At 44.3% G+C, this 18,403-nt stretch overlaps 1 protein-coding gene across 10 annotated transcripts in view; it reads right to left on the reverse strand.

The window, feature by feature from the left end:
• Positions 1-18,403, reverse strand: part of GABRP (gamma-aminobutyric acid type A receptor subunit pi) — a 321,182-nt gene that overhangs the window by 47,429 nt on the left and 255,350 nt on the right. For all 10 annotated transcript variants that reach the window (XM_068256854.1, XM_068256853.1, XM_068256859.1 and 7 more), the window contains 3 exons: positions 11,331-11,398; positions 7,751-7,968; positions 1,703-1,785 (listed from right to left, as the gene is read on the reverse strand). In XM_068256854.1, the coding sequence (XP_068112955.1) occupies positions 1,703-1,785; positions 7,751-7,968; positions 11,331-11,398 (369 nt within the window). The remainder of the gene's footprint in view (positions 1-1,702; positions 1,786-7,750; positions 7,969-11,330; positions 11,399-18,403) is intronic.

An 18,403-nucleotide genomic window follows, 5' to 3' on the forward strand; every position in this document is an offset into this window, starting at 1 on the left:
AAGAGTTATTATGTAGAAAAATTGCAAAATGATCTCCTGGGAGAAAACTCCAGAGAAAAAAATAATAATTAAGATCCATTGGGCTTGATTCACTAACCGGTGCTAAGCTGGTCAGTGTGCCCTAAGTGTTAGTGTACGCAAACCACAGCGTTTGGTGGTTTGCGCCCACACAGTTGAAATAATCCCGCTCACTGCGCATTGCCCTTAAAAGTAGCAACCCGATGCGACGAAAATGATGTATCGGGTGCCCATTAAGCAGCGCTATGATGCGCAACTTCGGGGGCACCCGATGTGTCATTTTCGTCGCATCGGGTGCGACTTTTAAGGGCCAGCGGGTGCAACGTTATAGTCGCACCGCGCACTGATGTCGGCACACCCGCACTGCGCGCGCAGTGCACGGGGCCGCGCGCAAAGTAGGTTTGCGCACACTAGCGGCCGAAAAGGGCTTTTCACACCGCCGCTAACACTTAGCGCCGGTTAGTTAGTGAATCAAGCCCAATATCTGTTTTAACTTAAAGGACTTCCAAGGCCAAAAAGCCAAAAATCAATCTGTTCCTTTATCATTTCAGAATCCATGGAGGACGCCATCCGCGCCCTCCACTCTGTTCCGTCGGCAATCAATTATTTTTAGTGCCCCCAGGTTGGGTCCCGACCCCACCGCATGGGTAACTTGAGTGCGCATGGCCGCAAGTGCGACTGCGCAGCCCTTCTCCAGCCGCGTACTGGGTCCCGGCATCCTCCTGACAGTACGTCAGGCTCGCTCACATCACGTGATGTGAGCGCGCCCTATGTATGCTCAGGAGGATGCCGGGACCCAGTACGCGGCTTGAGGAGGGCTAAGGGCTGCACAGTCGCACTCGCGGCCATGCGTACTGCGCAGCCGCGGCTCAACTCGGCGGTCCTCTTTTGTGTGGAAGCAAGAAGCGACCTGTGCGGTGGGGTCGGGACCCGACCTGGGGGCACTAAAAAGAATTGATTGCCGGCGGAACAGAGCGGAGGGCGCGGATGGCGTCCTCCATGGATTCTGAAATGATAAAGGTACAGATTAATTTTGGGCTTTTTGGCCTCGGAAGTCCTTTAATGGTTTATCTCTCCTTGTGGTTAGAGATTAGGGGTTATGGACAGAGAGAGGAGGAGGCTTGATGGGGGCTTTAAAGATTTATAATGATAGTTTTTAAGCAGCTTGCTAAATGTATGTGTGTCCGTCCCTCCGCCCCAGACACGCCCCCTCCTGCCCATCACCACTGTGATTGGCTGTTGCATGTGCGACGGGATAAACTGCGTGCACTTGCGGCTGGATGGCGCCTATGCGACGTCCAAAGAGATGTTGTGTGCGCCTGTTTAATCTCATTAAAAATGGTCCACTTAGCGGAACTAAATAGATCGGATCCTATCGGATGTGAACATATCCCATGTTAATAGGACCCATCCACATTGCTCCATTCAAATGGATCCATTTTGCCCTTCCAGCCAAACAAAGCGTAATATTAGGGCAGCCAATGCGTCGCATTGACCCCGCACTGATGGAACGGAGATCATGCATCAAAAACTAACCCCCAATACAAACTGATCAGTTTGACAGTTTTAGATCAGTGAAATGTGAACTGGCCCCTAACAATATGTTACATCAGTATTTTGAGCACAATCATTTCAAGCAGCCATGGTGTTGGTCGTAGTAGTATAAGTAGTAATAAACTCTTACAGCTCTCAAGTTGCAACGTGCAGGTCTGCTTATCCATGGGATATTTCGTTAAATCCATGCTGCAGGCCACCGTAGTTGTTATCCTATAAGAAATAATGTGCATTAAATGGTCAGCACTGGAAAGAAATGCCATATTAAATAACAAATATTGCTGGAAGACTGCACTTTTTATGTCATGACAAAGCCTCCATAAAATGAGGATTTTCTCTGTTTCTCTCCCTCTGCGGTTATAAGAGCTCAGCTGACAGGTTTAGGATGGGGAGAGTGAATGTGTCAGAGTCCAAGAAATCAGGTATATAAGAGGGTTCCCCAAACTCTGGAAAATATACTGTTGTGTTCTTACATCTAGGAAAGCGTGAGCACAGAGCTCGCATTAGAAGACTGAAGTAGAGGCATATTTTATCTGTATGAAGTCTGGAATGCGAGCCTATAACAATAATAGCAGGAAAATAGCCATAAAATAAGCTAGCATGAAATAAAGACTGTAACATTTCACCTTATGTAACTGCTATGAAGCCCAGCTGTAAAGGGGTCCTGGAAATGAAGGGGGACCCGTGGAGACGAAGGTTAAAGGACACCTGAGGTGAAAATAAACTAATGAAATAAACAATTGTATCTATCCTCCTTCTCCTAAAAATGACTGGTGGAAGGAGTGGTTCAAGGAAGATAAAAAGAAAAAAATCCACTTACCTGGGGCTTCTTCCAGCCTCTGGCATCCGTCCTGTGCCCTCGCCGCAGCTCCGGTGGCTCCCGGTCCCCTCCGGTGGCGAAGCCGACCTCGCCAGGTTGGTTTCCGCGTCGGCGCTCCAGCATGAGGTTCACTGGTCGCGCTGAAGTCATCTGGACTGTACAGCGCAGGCACAGTAGTTCTGCGCCTTCACTGTACAGTCCAAATGACGTCAGCGCGACTCTGAGATCTGCTCATGCAGCACGGTAGGAATCCTGCACTGAGGGGACCCAGGACCACCAGCGTGGAGCGAAGCTGCGGTGTGGGCACAGATCGGCAGGCAGGGGCTGTAGGTAGCCCCCAGGTAAGTGGATTGTGGCACGTGCTTGGATGTGTCCTTTAAATCTACTTTTTATAAGTTTTACTGTTTTATTGTTATTGCTCAATGACACATTCGTTGAAGTATGCCAGAGCTAAAATCTATGAACTATTGATCCTTTGTATCTCTTTCCTGCTCTCAGAAGCCATTTTCTGCCAGGAAAGTGTTTTATAGTTGGAATTTCTTATCAGTGAGGGTTACACTGTAGTCTAACCTAGTCCTGACTCAGATAGGAACTGTCACTTACACACCTGATATTTAACTCTTTCAGGCAGAGAAAGAAAAAAAGGAACACAGCATAGTTATTTGTGTACTAGGCACTGTCCATACACGTCTATCTCATCATGTCACATGTCACCTCGGGTATCCTTTAAGGGTGACTGTGTGGGTGGCACTGTGGATGCACTCTTGCCATACTGCATTAGAGTTCCAGGTTCAAATGTGGAGCATGACACTGTCCACATGGAGTTTGAATGTTTTATCTGTTTGTATGGGATTTCTCCTGGGCACTCTGGTTTCATATCTTGCCCCCAAAACAGCAATGATTAATTGGTTACCCCCTAAATTAGCCCAAAAGCATGATTCACACTATGGTGCAGTTATGATTGGCCAATCACTTACCAATTTACCACCTCTATCTAGTTTGAGGGTTCAGCTGCACAATCTTCTTATCGTATTCAATATCTGTTGAGCCTCATACTACATGAAGGTGGTAAAATTGGTCAGAGATTGGTCAATCATAATTGAAAGTGTGTACCAGGCTTTAGGGAGCATACACACATCCAGTTTTGATTGTCCAATAACTGGAAAATTTTACCACTTCCATACATTATGAGGTCCAACAGATTTTGAATACTATTGGGTAGGTAAACTCTCATACTTCATGGAATTGGTAAAATTGGCCAATCATTTGACAAACACAATTGGATGTGTGTCTGTACCTTTAAGGTGCCTATTAAAGGATACCCGAACTGAAATGTGACATGATGAGATAGACATGTGTATGTACAGTGCCTAGCACACAGATAACTATGCTATGTTCCTTTTTTTCTTTCTCTGCCTGAAAGGGTTAAATATCAGGTATGTAAGTGGGTGACTCAGTCCTGACTCAGACAGGAAGTGACTACAGTGTGACCCTCACTGATAAGAATTTCCAACTATAAAACACTTTTCTAGCAGAAAATGGCTTCTGAGAGCAAGAAAGAGGTAAAAATGGGGAATTTCTTATCAGTGAGGGTCACACTGTAGTCACTTCCTGTCTGAGTCAGGACTGAGTCAGCCACTTTCATACCTGATTATTAACTCTTTCAGGCAGAGAAAGAAAAAAAGGAACATAGCATAGTTATTTGTGTGCTATGCACTGTTCATACCCATGTCTATCTCATTATGTCACATTTCAGTTCGGGTATCCTTTAACGATACAATTTTTTTCTTAGATGCGATCATTCGATCAAATTTGAAGGATCATAAGTAATTGGAATGTAATAATCGATTGCTCCCATAAACAGTTCGATTAGGGCACTTTTTGTCTTCAGATACAATCTTAAATTGAAAATTCCATGCAACAAAATTCTGTATTCCAATCAACCATAGAATCGTTTCATGACGATTTTCTCCACATACTGTATGGTTTGCTGTAAAATTCAATCATAAAAAATCTGATTGAATGATCGCAACTGAGGAAAATATTGTATTGTGCTTAAAAAACTCTTGCAGTGTGAATCAGCCCTTAAAGAGACTCCGTAACAAAAATTGAATCCTGTTTTTTATCATCCTACAAGTTCCAAAAGCTATTCTAATGTGTTCTGGCTTACTGCAGCACGTTCTACTATCACCATCTCTGTAATAAATCAACTTATCTCTCTCTTGTCAGACTTGTCAGCCTGTGTCTGGAAGGCTGCCAAGTTCTTCAGTTTTGTGGTTCTGCTATGAACTCCCCTTTCAGGCCCCTCTCTGCACACTGCCTGTGTGATATTTAGATTAGTGCAGCTTCTCTCTGTTCTATTATCTTTTACAAGCTGGATAAATCCTCCTCTGAGCTGGCTGGGCTTTCACATACTGAGGAATTACATACAGGCAGAGCTGTCTGCACTCTGCAGTAAGAAACAGCCTGAAACTTCAGTGGAAGATAGCTGCAGGGGGAAAGAAACACACAAATGATCTCTCGAGATTCAAAAGGAATGCTGTATACAGCCTGCTTGTGTATGGATGTATTTTCTATGTGTGGACATACTGTACATCAATCTACTTCCTGTTTTGGTGGCCATTTTGTTTGTTTATAAACAAACTTTTAAAAACTGTTTTTAACCACTTTTAATGCGGCGGGGAGCGGCGAAATTGTGACAGAGGGTAATAGGAGATGACCCCTAACGCACTGGTATGTTTACTTCTGTGCGATTTTAACAATACAGATTCTCTTTAAAGATGGCCACACACGATACAATAAAATGATTCAATTTTAAGGCAATTTGATAAAAACTATCAGTTCTACAGAAAAATCGAAAGGGGTTTCTTATTATTTTGAGAAATTTGATAGCTTTTTATGTTTCTTATTTCGATACAAGTCAATAGGGAGCGGTGGATTTTCTGATTGATTTTCTGAAAATGTAGTGGTGTAAGGTAGTTTGTCAATTTCTTAATGCATAGATGCAAGCATTTTTTTTCCATAATTGGGGAAAAACTGAACACACATGTGTGGTATATTAAGCACAGAGTGGTGTGTGGTATATTGTACAGATTTTACAAATGTTACAACCAATCATAAATCATTTTCTCTAATTTTTGAAATGAAAAGAAATTTAAATAATTGTATGGTGTGTGGCCACCTTTAGACTATGATAGTAACATAAGGATTAGATTGAGATATCCTCTTAAGAACAGTTAGTGACATGACTATGGACTCTGTAAAGGGCTGCATAGGATATCAGAACTACATAAATACATAAGTCTGCTAAATGCATAACAACTGGAGAAATTCGTAAACCAATAAGAAACTGCAAACCTGAGCGGGGGTGTAACTAGAGGGGAGCAGCACCTGCGATTTAGGGGGCCCAGAGCTGGGTGGCGCCAACTACTGACCTTCCCTTCCTCCAATATAGGGCACTACACTTCATATGAGGAGCTTTGTGACTTATTATGGGTGTAAAGATCATGATGGCCACAATTTGTTTTATGAACTTTGTGAGATGGGACCCAAGGCTGTGAAGGGCACCAAGGGGGAAGCAAGAAAAGGGGTGTGAACGGGGGGAGGGGCTCCGAGAGGGGGTAATCAAAGTTTACATCACTGAGCTGTGACATATAGTGTACAGAGGGGAGCAGTGCAGTCCTGGAGCTGCTGTATCTGCCAACCTGTGACCTGGCTGGACGTGGTTACATTGAAAGGCACCAGGGAGTGATAAAGTGATGCATTTCCCTGTTCTGCTAACTACAATGATCACTCACATTCATAGTTAAATATATAAACACTAGTGACCTTAGCCCGTTTAAAAACGGGCTAAGTCTGTCTACGAGTACCTGCCGCGCACCCACCCGCCACGTGCGCACACACCCGCCCACCGCACACCCGGCCGCCCGCTCACACGCCCGCCTGGCTCCGTCCCTGTCGTCCAGCCTGTGTGAGGCTGGGTCTGTGCTGCGCCCATGCGCAGTAGCAAAAGGCACGGACACAGCTGCACAGAGACAACCCGTCCCTGCTGTACGCAGGGACAGTTGCCTATTATTATATAGGATAACTTTTTTTCCTGCAGATTACACTGTGAAAAGAGCAGCAGCATCTGGACTCTGCTGCTTCAGTCGGAAATGGATTATTACACTCATATCTCAAAAATAAGGTAAGTACATTTCCACTTCTGTTTGAAAAAAATGCAATGACATTTATCAGGGCACGTGCACGTTCTCCATTGTTGCTGGCTGGCTTAAATCTATTGGCAATTTATATGCAGTGTGTGGGAAGTAATTGATCCTACTCTGATCAGAGTGGGATCTATCAGATGATCGAATCTGACAATGCTGAGGTGGCCATTGTAAGGCAATTGATACCACTAAAACATTTTTTTAATTGAACCTCCCCATGAGGCTCTTAATTGAGTGTGCCGTGAGGGGGCATCATTACTTACCCACTGGGTGTTTCTCCTCTTGTACCCCCCCCCCCCCCCCCCATGTGTATGGAATGTGCCATCTTCTCCACCTGACCAGCTACAGAAACCGCAATTTGTAACTTTCCAGAAAGGTTTTGTGAGTGCGCAGCAATGAATGCTGGGAGATGTAGTCTGTGAATGTGTGTACATGTCTGCTCCCCCAACGGCGCACTTAATTAAGTACCTCCCTTATGGGAAAGCTCATGTGAAAAAAAAATTGGTGGTGCTTGGTTCCCTTTAAAAGTTCCCAGAACTAACAGCTTATTTGTAAGTTTAGCAGCAGTACTGTCTATACTTTGTGAGGAGTACACAGTTGCACTCGGCAAGAGGCACTCCATCTAATTTTCAACCAATGAACTAATCCATTGACTGTTAGCAAACTGTCACTCCCATCTGCCAGTTTCAATTACCATGCTATTTTTCTATCCTATAAAATAAAACCTGTGTCCCTGCATCCTCCTATGTCCCTGCTTTTGCCCTATCACGCATGTGCGTCATGCGGGCGGCCATTGGGACAGCAAGAGGATGGGGCCAGGGAGGCGGGGGTGTGCGCAGGTATGTGCGTGCGCGGTGCATGGGCGTGTGAGTGCGCTGATCTGTGGGTGGTGCGGCTGCAGGAGGGGTGGGGGATTGTGAGGTAAGAGGTCTAGCACCCATTATTGTAACAGGTCTTAGGTCTAGTACAATCATAAAAGCAAAGGAATCACCTAAAAAAGATTGCTATCAGTCCTTGCGACACAAATAGCCAAACTGAAAACATTGAGTCTATTTTTCAATAAGAAGCAGAATTTTTCCCTTAAAAACATTTAACCGCACTTAAAGATGAGTACACTTTAAATGCGTAAGAATTATGGCTGTGCCTTTACCTTAAAGCATAAAGAACCGTTCCATTGGGGTAAATCCGTATGAGGCGGTTTTCTACAGTGATGTCATGAAGAAACGATTTTTTGGAGTCCACTATAAAGGTGTCAGGAACCCAGAGTAGCTCCACCAGACGGCCATCCAAACTTAAGCTCTTATTGCCTACAAAGACGAGTCTTTCATCCGTCCAGCGCTGCCGTAGGAAGATTGTCGCAGTGTAATCCTGGAAAACACAAGCCTTCCTAAAGATCCAATTGTAAGGGAATATTTAAAGCAAATCTGAACCTATCTCTCTAAGGAATTTCTTGCCTCTGTGAGGAACCAGCTAAATTACCTCATTTTATCGACATATATGGCTGCTGAGAATTCTGAAAGATACTTTCATAAATAAAAGCTGATTTTCTCAGACACTGTAGGGTAATTTCTAACTCTAGGTTCTACTGAGATAAAAATTTCTACATTATAGGGTCATAGAATTGTCAGGCAACAAAGCATCACTACTCTTCACCAATAAAAAACAATCATAATTTCTTGAAAACAGGACCAGATGTTTAACCACTTTAGGAATGGAAGGTTCTGACCAGAGCCATCCTTTCCCTGTTTAGTCATGTGATTACTGTGATTGGCTCATAGTAATTACGAGGTCAGGAGCCAATTAAATCAGCTTCTGACTAGATATGGAAGCTTTGCGGTCACTGCGACAGCAAAACAATCGGGTGCAGCGACAAAACAGCGGCACGAACTGCGAGAGCGACTAGATTGTGCCAGTGGCTGATTGAAATCTATACCCTTTAAGGGATAGCAGCACCCAGACAGGATGTAGATTTCAATTACCAAGGTTCGGAACATGTTAATCCCCCTGGCGGTATGAAAAATTCCGCCAGGGGGCAGCGCAGCAGTTTTTTTTATTTTATTTTTTTTTTTAAAATCATGTAGCGGCATCCCCCCGCCCGCTTCGATCGCCTTCGGCGATCTCCGATCAGGAAATCCCGTTCAAAGAACGGGATTTCCTGGACATCTTCTCCGTCGCCATGGCGACGGGGCGGGATGACGTCACCGACGTCAGCACGTCATTGGGAGTCCCGATCCACCCCTCGGCGCTGCCTGGCACTGATTGGCCAGGCAGCGCACTGGGTCTGGGGGGGCCCGCTCGCCGCAACGGATAGCGGCGATCGGGCGCGGGCCGGCGGCAATCAGTGTGCTGGCGCAGCTAGCAAAGTGCTAGCTGCGTCCAGCAAAAAAAAAAATTATGTAAATCGGCCCAGCAGGGCCTGAGCGGCACCCTCCGGCGGCTTACCCCGTGTCACACACGGGGTTACCGCTAAGGAGGTTAAACAAATAATATGTTTTAAATTTTCTTTAGAAGTGGACTTCATGCTTACCTTTTCCTTGCAAAACTGTAACTGAGTTTAGGTACACATTAAAGCAAACCAGAAAATAAACTGAGATAAACAATTATATCCATGTCACCCTCACCCTCCCAATGTTCCAGTGAAGGGCTCTTTGGGTACCGCAACATCCTTTCATAAAGATGTGGATGCCATTCACACACCTTCTCTCTAGACACTCTCCTGGTGAGAGAGCGTGTAGCAAGTCGGGACCTTTGTGCATGCAGCGTGCGGCTGAGCAACAGCACTGGTGTCACCTAATATCACCCTTTAAATCGGCATTGTCACCATAAAAATCTAATTTCAACAGCAACTGGTCTGAGTGTATTAAGTGATAAAGATGCTAATCCTGCATTCAAAACTTTTTCTGCTGTTATGATTTGGAGTTATCACATACTTAAGGAGCACCGGCCCTTTAATAGTCAGTGCCAAACAGTTGCATGCTGGGGGTTCTTTTTATCTATAATATATTCTTCCTCTTCCATTTATTTCCCTGCCTAGCTGCCTAGCTGAAACATGATCCCTGCTCACTTGTGTTTACAAGCAAGGCTGAGGTGACTCAGCGACTGGAGGAGAAAAGAAAAAAAAAGTAAAGGGCAGAAATGACATCAGGATTTAGCCTAAACTGTGGGCAAAAGACATGGTTCCCACCAGGAACAGAACTCTCTTCATTTACTATATAACATTCACTGAAATCAAAACGTGGACAGTACAATACTGCACATGTAAGTAGATCAAGTATTTATCTACTTATATATGTGTTTTTTTTCCCTGGCATAGTATGGCTGATCCTACTGCTTTAAAGCAAACTGATAATTCCTGATAAAAGACCAAAGTCTGCTTACTTGCATCCTTACTGTTCTTCCCCAACTCAATGTCCTTAGCCACTGCTAGCCTACTGTAAAGCAACCTGAATCACTAGATTCAGGCAACAACGTTTAGGGGTGGCACCGGGGATATCTTAATATGCAGAGCAGCTTCTGTGGAACACAATTACCTGGTCCAACGCAAAGTCCTCTCCTAATCTGCACTGTAGCTTTCCTATCACCCTGTGGCAGCATCTCTCAATAGACTCCCGATGCATGTCATGTGACTAATATTGGCCACTATATTTTTTGGGTGGGGCGCTTAGGCTTTGCATCAGGCAGCAAAAACATTAAGCCTGGCTCTGTCCTTAGAAGCAGACATGCACGCGAACTATGAGCTGCATTGGGAACCATGATAGCAATCATCCTAAACTTTTCCACCTCAGCAGATTGCTGAAGAGAAGAAGACGTCAGGAGATGCCTGTATCAATAATAGACTATCACCATGAATCAGAAGAAAAGCAAACAAAGGCACCCAATAATACAATAACATAATTAAAATCTGGTCAAAAAGAAGAAGGTTTTGGCTTACCTTCTGGTAGGAGACACTAAATGATTTTTCATAACTGTATTTCTCTTAAAATGAGCACAAATGTCAACAAGCTCAGAAATTTACTAAAACTGCTGACTGGAGCACTTACTTTGAACTGAAGAAGCGGTATCAAGCCACAAAATGCGTTGTTATTTGTGCTGATTTTTGAGAGAAATAATTTTATTATGAAAAAGCTGTGTTTTCTACCACAAGGTAAGCCAACACGCCTTCTTTTTAACCGGATTTTAATTATTTTACTGTATTTTTGAGCGCCTCCCTTTGCTTTTCTTTTGATGTTTAGTCACCCCTGTTGAGGGATTTGAATCTTATGTTTCTCACATAAACTTTTTGGAGCAGTGAAGACAATGTTCCCCACATGCTATACTGGTGGTTGCTGGCTTATGAAACCCTAACTTGTGAGTACCCACCTATCAAAGTACATTAATCCACCAATCTTACTATATTGCACCATAGTGGGCTCCCGGTGTCCCTGTTTTTTGCGTTCCTCTAATTAGTATCACAAGGAATAATCACAAAAAAATATTTTGGAGGAAAAAAAATCTATTTTGTGTGCAGAGCACAGACTAACCAGCAACCTCATGCTGACCCAGAACTCATTGGAGTGCAGAGCACAAACCTCTGTTCCTAGAGACTTATTTTTGGACAAATGACCTAGATGTAAACAATGACTATGATTGGTCAGAGCTACTGGAAATCCTTGAACAGTTGGAAAGCAGACCTATCTGAATTCTTTATTCTACAGACTAAAGCTACAAATATAAAACAATATGAATCTTACCATATTAATTTCTGATATTGTGTCAATGCTGGCAATGTCTAGACTCATTCCTACCGTCACTGGTTCACCTGTAACAAATAAATGGAAATAAATTAGATCCACAGGTTGAGAGTTGCATTCCTCCATCTCTTACAAGCAAGCATGCAAGGAAATAGCTACAGATCATAACCCCCCAGGAAAACTTTGATCTGCCCCTCCCCCCCCCATGTTCACATCCTTCCTATTGCCACCCCTTGGTGACCCTCACAGCCATTGTGCAATGGTCATAAAACAATGGCCATCATAATCTTAACACTCATTACAGGTGTAGCCACAAAAACACCTGCTCTGAAGGCTTAACCCCTCAAGGCCTCACACCTGCATTAAAAAAACGGTACGTTCGCAGATCCTGTACAAACAGAACGGATGCAAATAGATCCAATGTTAACCTATGGATCCGTTCACACTGATGCATTCAAACTGATCCGCACGATCTGCTGAACGGACCGCAAGTTTGCTGCAGCACCTATTTTTCTGGACCAGAAACAGAAGATGAAGCCCTGCATTGGGAGAACGGAACATTTCTTCACACTAATGAACTGGGGGTGGGGGTCTGGGGGATGCGAACCGGGCCGTACCTGAGTGGGCGGGTGAGGGAGGAAGGAGGAAGCTGGTAGTTGGAAGGAGGAAGCTGGTAGTCACATGACGTGAGGTGGGACACAATTGAGGCGGAAGAAGACTGAAGCCCGTCTTTGTCCGCCCGGCAGCAACTGAAGATGGAAGCCTGGGTAAGTTTCAACCCTCTCTCACCGGCTCGGCTGCTGCAACAAGAATGGCATCGGAGTGAAAACGGATCCGATCGACCGGTGAGCAGATCCGTTTCCCTTGTGAACCAAGCCTATTGCTGGGAATACACGGTAAGTTTTTGAGTCTCGATTATCCCATCCGATCGGTTCCCTGCTCGATTTCGCACCCAATTCTCTTATCTTCTATTTGTTTTTCTTATCTTTTCCCATTGTTCCCCATGCAAAATCGAGTGCGGAAATGATCGGGGCACGAGATCGGACATGTCGGAATGTATCTATCGAGCCATCTAAATGGCTCAATATCTAACCGTGTATTCCCAGCATTACGGATCCGATTAAGTGAAAACTGGATCCGTATGGCTTAATTGCCCAATGTGAACCGGGCCTTATTGAAGGAAGGTAAGGTTAGTAGTTCTGGCCCCCTCTGAGCCCCCCTGTAGTTACACCCCTGCAAGTTTGCTCTATGATTTCATTCCTGACCAGTCATATTTTATTTCTGGCACATACAACAGCACTGGAAATCATCATGTGGGGACAACTTTCTCTGAACCTCCATATCTGGATGTAACTGCAGAGTGCACTAAGTTTGCCCTGGCCACACACAGCATTAGTGCATGCGATGGAGCAGCTGTCATTGTCATCTGGATTCTTGTGATTTTTTTTTCTGACACAAATAGCATTGACCAAAACAGTAAGTCCTCTTTCACAGTGGGACGCAACGTTTGATGTGACGTTTAAGTCGCACAACGTGCCCCTAACGCAGTGCATGTAGGTTATGAAATCGGACCTTATTTTGCACTGCGTTATGTGTCTCTTGGTGCACGTTTTTTGTCGCATACTGATGGAACGAAAATGGTGCATGCGTTACATTTTAAAAAAACAAAAACATTACTGAGCATGTGCAACACACAACGCAGCAAATGTATTGCTAAACGCATAGCATGCAGCACTTTCTAAATATTGCTGCACGTTACACACAACGCAACATGTGCACTGTGAATGTCGCACAGACTTTGTATTGCTGTGCATTCGTCTGCATTAGAAATTTTTATAACGTGCGACTTTAACGTCCAACTGTGAAAGAGGCCTAAAGGATGTCTGAGTATGTTTCTAGTTTTAAAGCTTCATTACTCCCCACCCACAGAATAAAGTAATGTTGGCTAACACATACAATTGCCAGAAGTACCCGTAACTCTCTGTAGATGGAATGTGTTGGCGGTTCAGTTCATGCACTTCTTCTCAGCTTTGTAAGACTTAATAGAGCATGCATTTGTTTGCCTGGGAAGTGGCAATCTACTTGAGACCAGAGGGAACACTATTTCTATGTCACATTAAAGGGACACTGATATATACTGCAAGAGAAGGACTTACTAAAAGTACTGTTGCTGTTTTTGTTTTTTTACCATGTAAAAGCTTTTCTCTTCTTAATCCAACCAGCTGAAAACTATATTCAAATATGATCATAGCATGGCTGGTTCTGCAGCACTGCCTAACCTCTCTGCTAACTCCCTCCCCACACCCCTTCTTTGCTGATGAGTCCTGCAGATGACACTCCTGTATGCGGAAGCAAGCTTTCTCCCAAGACAGCGCTGAACACAAAGGGCAGCTGTCTTGTCTCTGTGCACAGAGAGGAAACAGCTCTTCAGAAGGGAGAGCATGAGGAGGGAGTTAGCAAAAAGTTTGAGCAGACCTGCAGATAACTTAATGAATTTCCAAACACAAACAGTACTTATCTTTTAAAATATAATATTGGATTCAGTGGTGTAGCAATAGGGATGCAGAGGTTTTGGCTGTACCAGGGCCCTTGGATAAAGGGGAGAACATGGGCCCTCCTCAAGTCACTGTATTAACTCTTTATTGGTGCTATAGTGATAATGATCGCCTCAGTATATGTGCTTTGCATAGTAGTAATCATTAATCACATGGGAAGTGTAACTGTCGGGCATAAAATCAAAAATCAATTCTTTATTTGTATCTGGTAATCTAATAATAAGGATGCTAACCAGGAAATCCAAATGTTAAATATCACTATTACTTTTCTTGTTGATAAATTATCATTCCCCAGTTTACCTGACACTTATTTGGTACATTGCCGCACAAAGGAAGTTGCAGAGCATGCTGTGTTGTCCTTTTTGGTTTCTCTACTTTCCCCTCAGACTTATAGGGGAACTGAAGTAAGAGGAATACGGAGGCTGCCATATTTTTTTTCCCTTTAATCAATATCAGTTGCCTGGCAGCCCTGCTGATCCTCTGCCTCTAATACTATTAGCCATAGCCCCTGAACAAGCATGCAGCAGATCAGGGGCTTGATTTACAAAACGGTGCTAACTTTAGCACTGGCCCTTAGCACGTCTAAACTCAGTTGAAATGTGAGATGTAGTGATCGTGCGCAAAGTACCGCACGCAAGGTTTTGCGCATGCACTGCACAGAGCGCAGGGCGCTCCGCGCGAAGTGCCCACTAAATCCTATGGGACTTAGCGCGCGCATAGGACTTTGCGCGCGGTACTTAGCGCACGATCTGATTTAGAAAACCGGTGCTAACCTACTTAGCACCCTGGTTAACACGCCTAAAGACTTTAGACGTGCTAAGTAGGTTAGCACCGTTTAGTAAATCAAGCCCCAGGTGTTTCAGACTTTAAAGTCAGATCTGACAAGACTAGCCATAGCCCCTGAAGAAGCATGCAGCAGATCAGGTGTTTCAGACTTTAAAGTCAGATCTGACAAGACTAGCTGCATGCTTGTTTCTGGTGTTATTCAGATACTACTGCAGAGAAATAGACCAGCAGGGCTTCCAGGCAACTGGAATTAAATAAAAGGAAATAAATATGTCAGCCTCCGTATACCTCTTACTTCAGTTCCCCTTTAACTAATACAGCCTGATTGGCTGGAGCCTCTTTCCCTCTGGTTCTATACTTCCATACCTCTGTTCCTCTCTGATTGGCCAATATTTCTCATGCTTAGACAATGCACTTTCTATTGCAGAGCTGGGTTGAAGTGCCCAAAGACTGGGAGGAGGGTGGGCAATACATACACAATCAGGCAGAGGGGAGTAAGGGAGGAAATGAAATCAGGATTGTCTTCAAAATAGACACAGTTAAAATGGAAAATCCTGAAAAGGATATTCTATTTTTTCACTATAGAAAAATCACTAAAATAAAAACGTGGATACTGCAATACATATCTTATGTAAGTAGAGCAAGTATTTATCTTCTTATGTATGTATTTTTTATACATATATAAGACAGCCCACAGCTCTGCCCCCCCTCCCCTCCCCACTGCAACCACAGGGGCTGCTCCCCTCTAGTTATGCTCCTTTTTAATTTCCTTCTAAACAGTACCAGTTGCCCGGCAGCCCTGCTGATCTATTTGGCTGCAGTAGTGTCTGAATAACACCAGAAACAAGCATGCAGATAATCTTGTCAGCTCTGACAATAATGTCAGACAAACCTGATCTGCTGCATGCTTGTTCACAGTCTATGGATAAATGTATTAGGGGCAGAGGGTCAGTAGGACAGCCATGCAACTGGTATTGCTTAAAATGAAATATCTCCATATCCCTCTTGTTTCAGTAGTACTTTAAGAGTCCTTTTACACTGTTGTGATGTGATTCAGAACATGTAAACACTTCACCAGAGCCAAAAAGTTGCATAGTGCCTGGAGCACTTCTGCCGCATCGCAGCTGGTAATGGACATTGCAATGAGCTGTGGAAGGAGAGAGTACCACGACGAGACGCCATGTGGTGAGTGCAAAAGGACCCTAAAACAGCTGAATCGAAAGAAAAGCACATAGCACCACCTCATTTTTATGTATTTCTATTGCACTCCAAATGAACATTAACCAAACCCAAACGTTCAAAAACTGCAGGGGGCAGCGTTTTACTTTACATTGCTGGTGTTGTTGCAACGAAAAATCAAATCAAAATGCATCCAGTGGAAGAAGGCTCCTGGAGAAATATGAAAATGCCTGACCAATATATGAATATTTTAGTGATTTATGAAGTACTAAGCATAAGCCCACCCGTTTAAAATGGGCGCTAGGGCTCAGCTGCCACCCCCTTACCACCACGTTGCCTATGCCGTGCTGCCCGCACACACGGCCTCGCTCCCCCTGCACCCATCCTCCTGCTTTCCAACACCCGCCTGTGTACCACACATGAGCAGAAGCGCAAACGCTTGGACACAGGGACAGGAGAGGACGCAGGGACACAAGGATTTCATTATAGAGGATTATATGCCAGAGGATCATCATTACAACCAGTGTGGTCTAAGATCATAGTGAACATGGCTACCTGTATGAAGGGGCGTAACTAGAGGGGGGCAATCCCTACAACTGCAGGGGGGCTCAGAGCTGTAAGGGGGCCCTCAACTACTACTTCACTCCCTCTGATCAAGGGGTCTATTATTCAGATCAGGTGTTTTGTGGCTACTTGTTATGGGTGTGAAGATTAGTGTTGGGCCTCAAACTTTTTTCATGGGGAAGCGGGCAGAGGGGGGAGCGCTAGCGGAGGGGGTGGGGGGAATTTCCGACCCCCCCGCGATCGGGGCATGCTCCCCCCTTATGCCTGCGACCCCATAGGGCCCCCAAAATGGGCATGTTCGGGGGTCCCATTGACTTCCATTGAGTTCGGCGTTCGGGCCGAACATGCCGAACATCTGGCCCATGTTCGGCCTGTTCGGCCCGAACCCGAACATCCAGGTGTTCGCCCAACACTAGGATCACGATGCCCACACTTGTTTTATGACCCTTGTAAGATGGATGGCTGTGAGGGTCACCGGTGGTAGGCAAGGGAACGGGTGTAAATATTGGGGGACCCACATCAAAGTTCTGCAGAGGGCCCCTATGATTTTTAGTTATGCCCATGCCTATATGATTCCACGTGGACAGGAATACAGAATTCAGCTTATTGGAAAGTCAGCTGTTACTCTCATGTAATCGGCATTTTCAGTTACTGGAGCAAAATAAAAACACAATTACGCAATAAAAGAATTGTATTGTTAAAATGTAACAACTTGGATGAAATAAAATTAATGTCTACATTTTAGTGCATGTAAAAGGCAGCAAAGGCTTTACTGCCTGCGCACTTATTGTGCGTTTACAATGAAGCAGAGTTTAAGCCTCATCCGGGAGACATTGTCTGACTGTCTATTTGTACATTATCCGTAGCTGCCATTTGTGACACCTCATAAACCACTTACAGTCTCTGGTGCAGCTCTGTTCATAAACTACAATTCTAAGTACTTAGTTTAAAGAGATTGTGTGGATATCTGTAAATATAACTAGTGGCAAAACTGCATACTATGAAGTCTTAAGGCTCGTACACACGCCGTACTAAGGCAACAACGGGTCCATCGTCACCTCCCGCCCGGCGGATCGTTCAGAAACAGCCTTATCAGTCCGCCGACAGACTGTACACACACTGTACTGTCTGCTGAAAACCCGCCCAGCGGGAGGTGACGACGGACCCGTTGTTGCCTTCAGTACGGCGTGTGTACGAGCCTTTAAAGTGTACCTGAGATGGGCTTACTTAAAGATTTGATACTTACCCAGGGCTTCCTCCAGCCCCGTTAGCATCAGTGCGTCCCTCACCGTCCTCCAGAGTGCCTTAGTTAGGCCACAATCAGCTGGTAATCTGGCTCAGTCACGCCAGTCGGCTTTTCAAAGTATGGCTGATCCTTGTGCTTTAATGGCACTGCTGAATGGTTGGTATTTATTTCTCAGTAGAGATTGCAAGACTGAGCTAAAACCGCAGCACACTGGCATGTCAGCCAATGAGGTTGTCTTAAAAAAGTTCAAGCTATTTACAAGGAGCCCTGTTAAAAGAAAGACAAAGCCCAAGTCTTCATGGAAGCAACACAAGTCAAATTTAAGATAAGGAAACAAATTGGTGGAGGCCTTTATCCACAAGTCAGTAGATATAAGTCTTGTAGCAAAAGCAGTGCTGTGCAGAATTGGGCTTGCTCCTGTGCACATTTCTGGCACTATCTTATGCAGCACTCATTTTTGAATGGGAATATATGTTTCCTGAGCTAATGAGATTGATTTTTACCATTAAAAATACTTCTATTTTCTCATTTCATAGTGAAAAACACACTCTGTAGCATTATTTCAGAATCAAATATCTTCACCATAAATTGTGACCGGAACATAATCTAAGTTTTGTGATAAGTAGTAAGAATAGCCAAACAAAATTTGTGTTTTTTATCTACAGTAGCACTTTTTATTTTTAAACTGGAATTGGTAAAACTGAGAAATGTTTTTTCTATTTTTTTTCTTTGTTTTCCCATTA

The sequence above is a fragment of the Hyperolius riggenbachi genome, chromosome 10, assembly GCF_040937935.1.
Source record: "Hyperolius riggenbachi isolate aHypRig1 chromosome 10, aHypRig1.pri, whole genome shotgun sequence".
In the NCBI taxonomy this organism is placed as follows: domain Eukaryota; kingdom Metazoa; phylum Chordata; class Amphibia; order Anura; family Hyperoliidae; genus Hyperolius; species Hyperolius riggenbachi.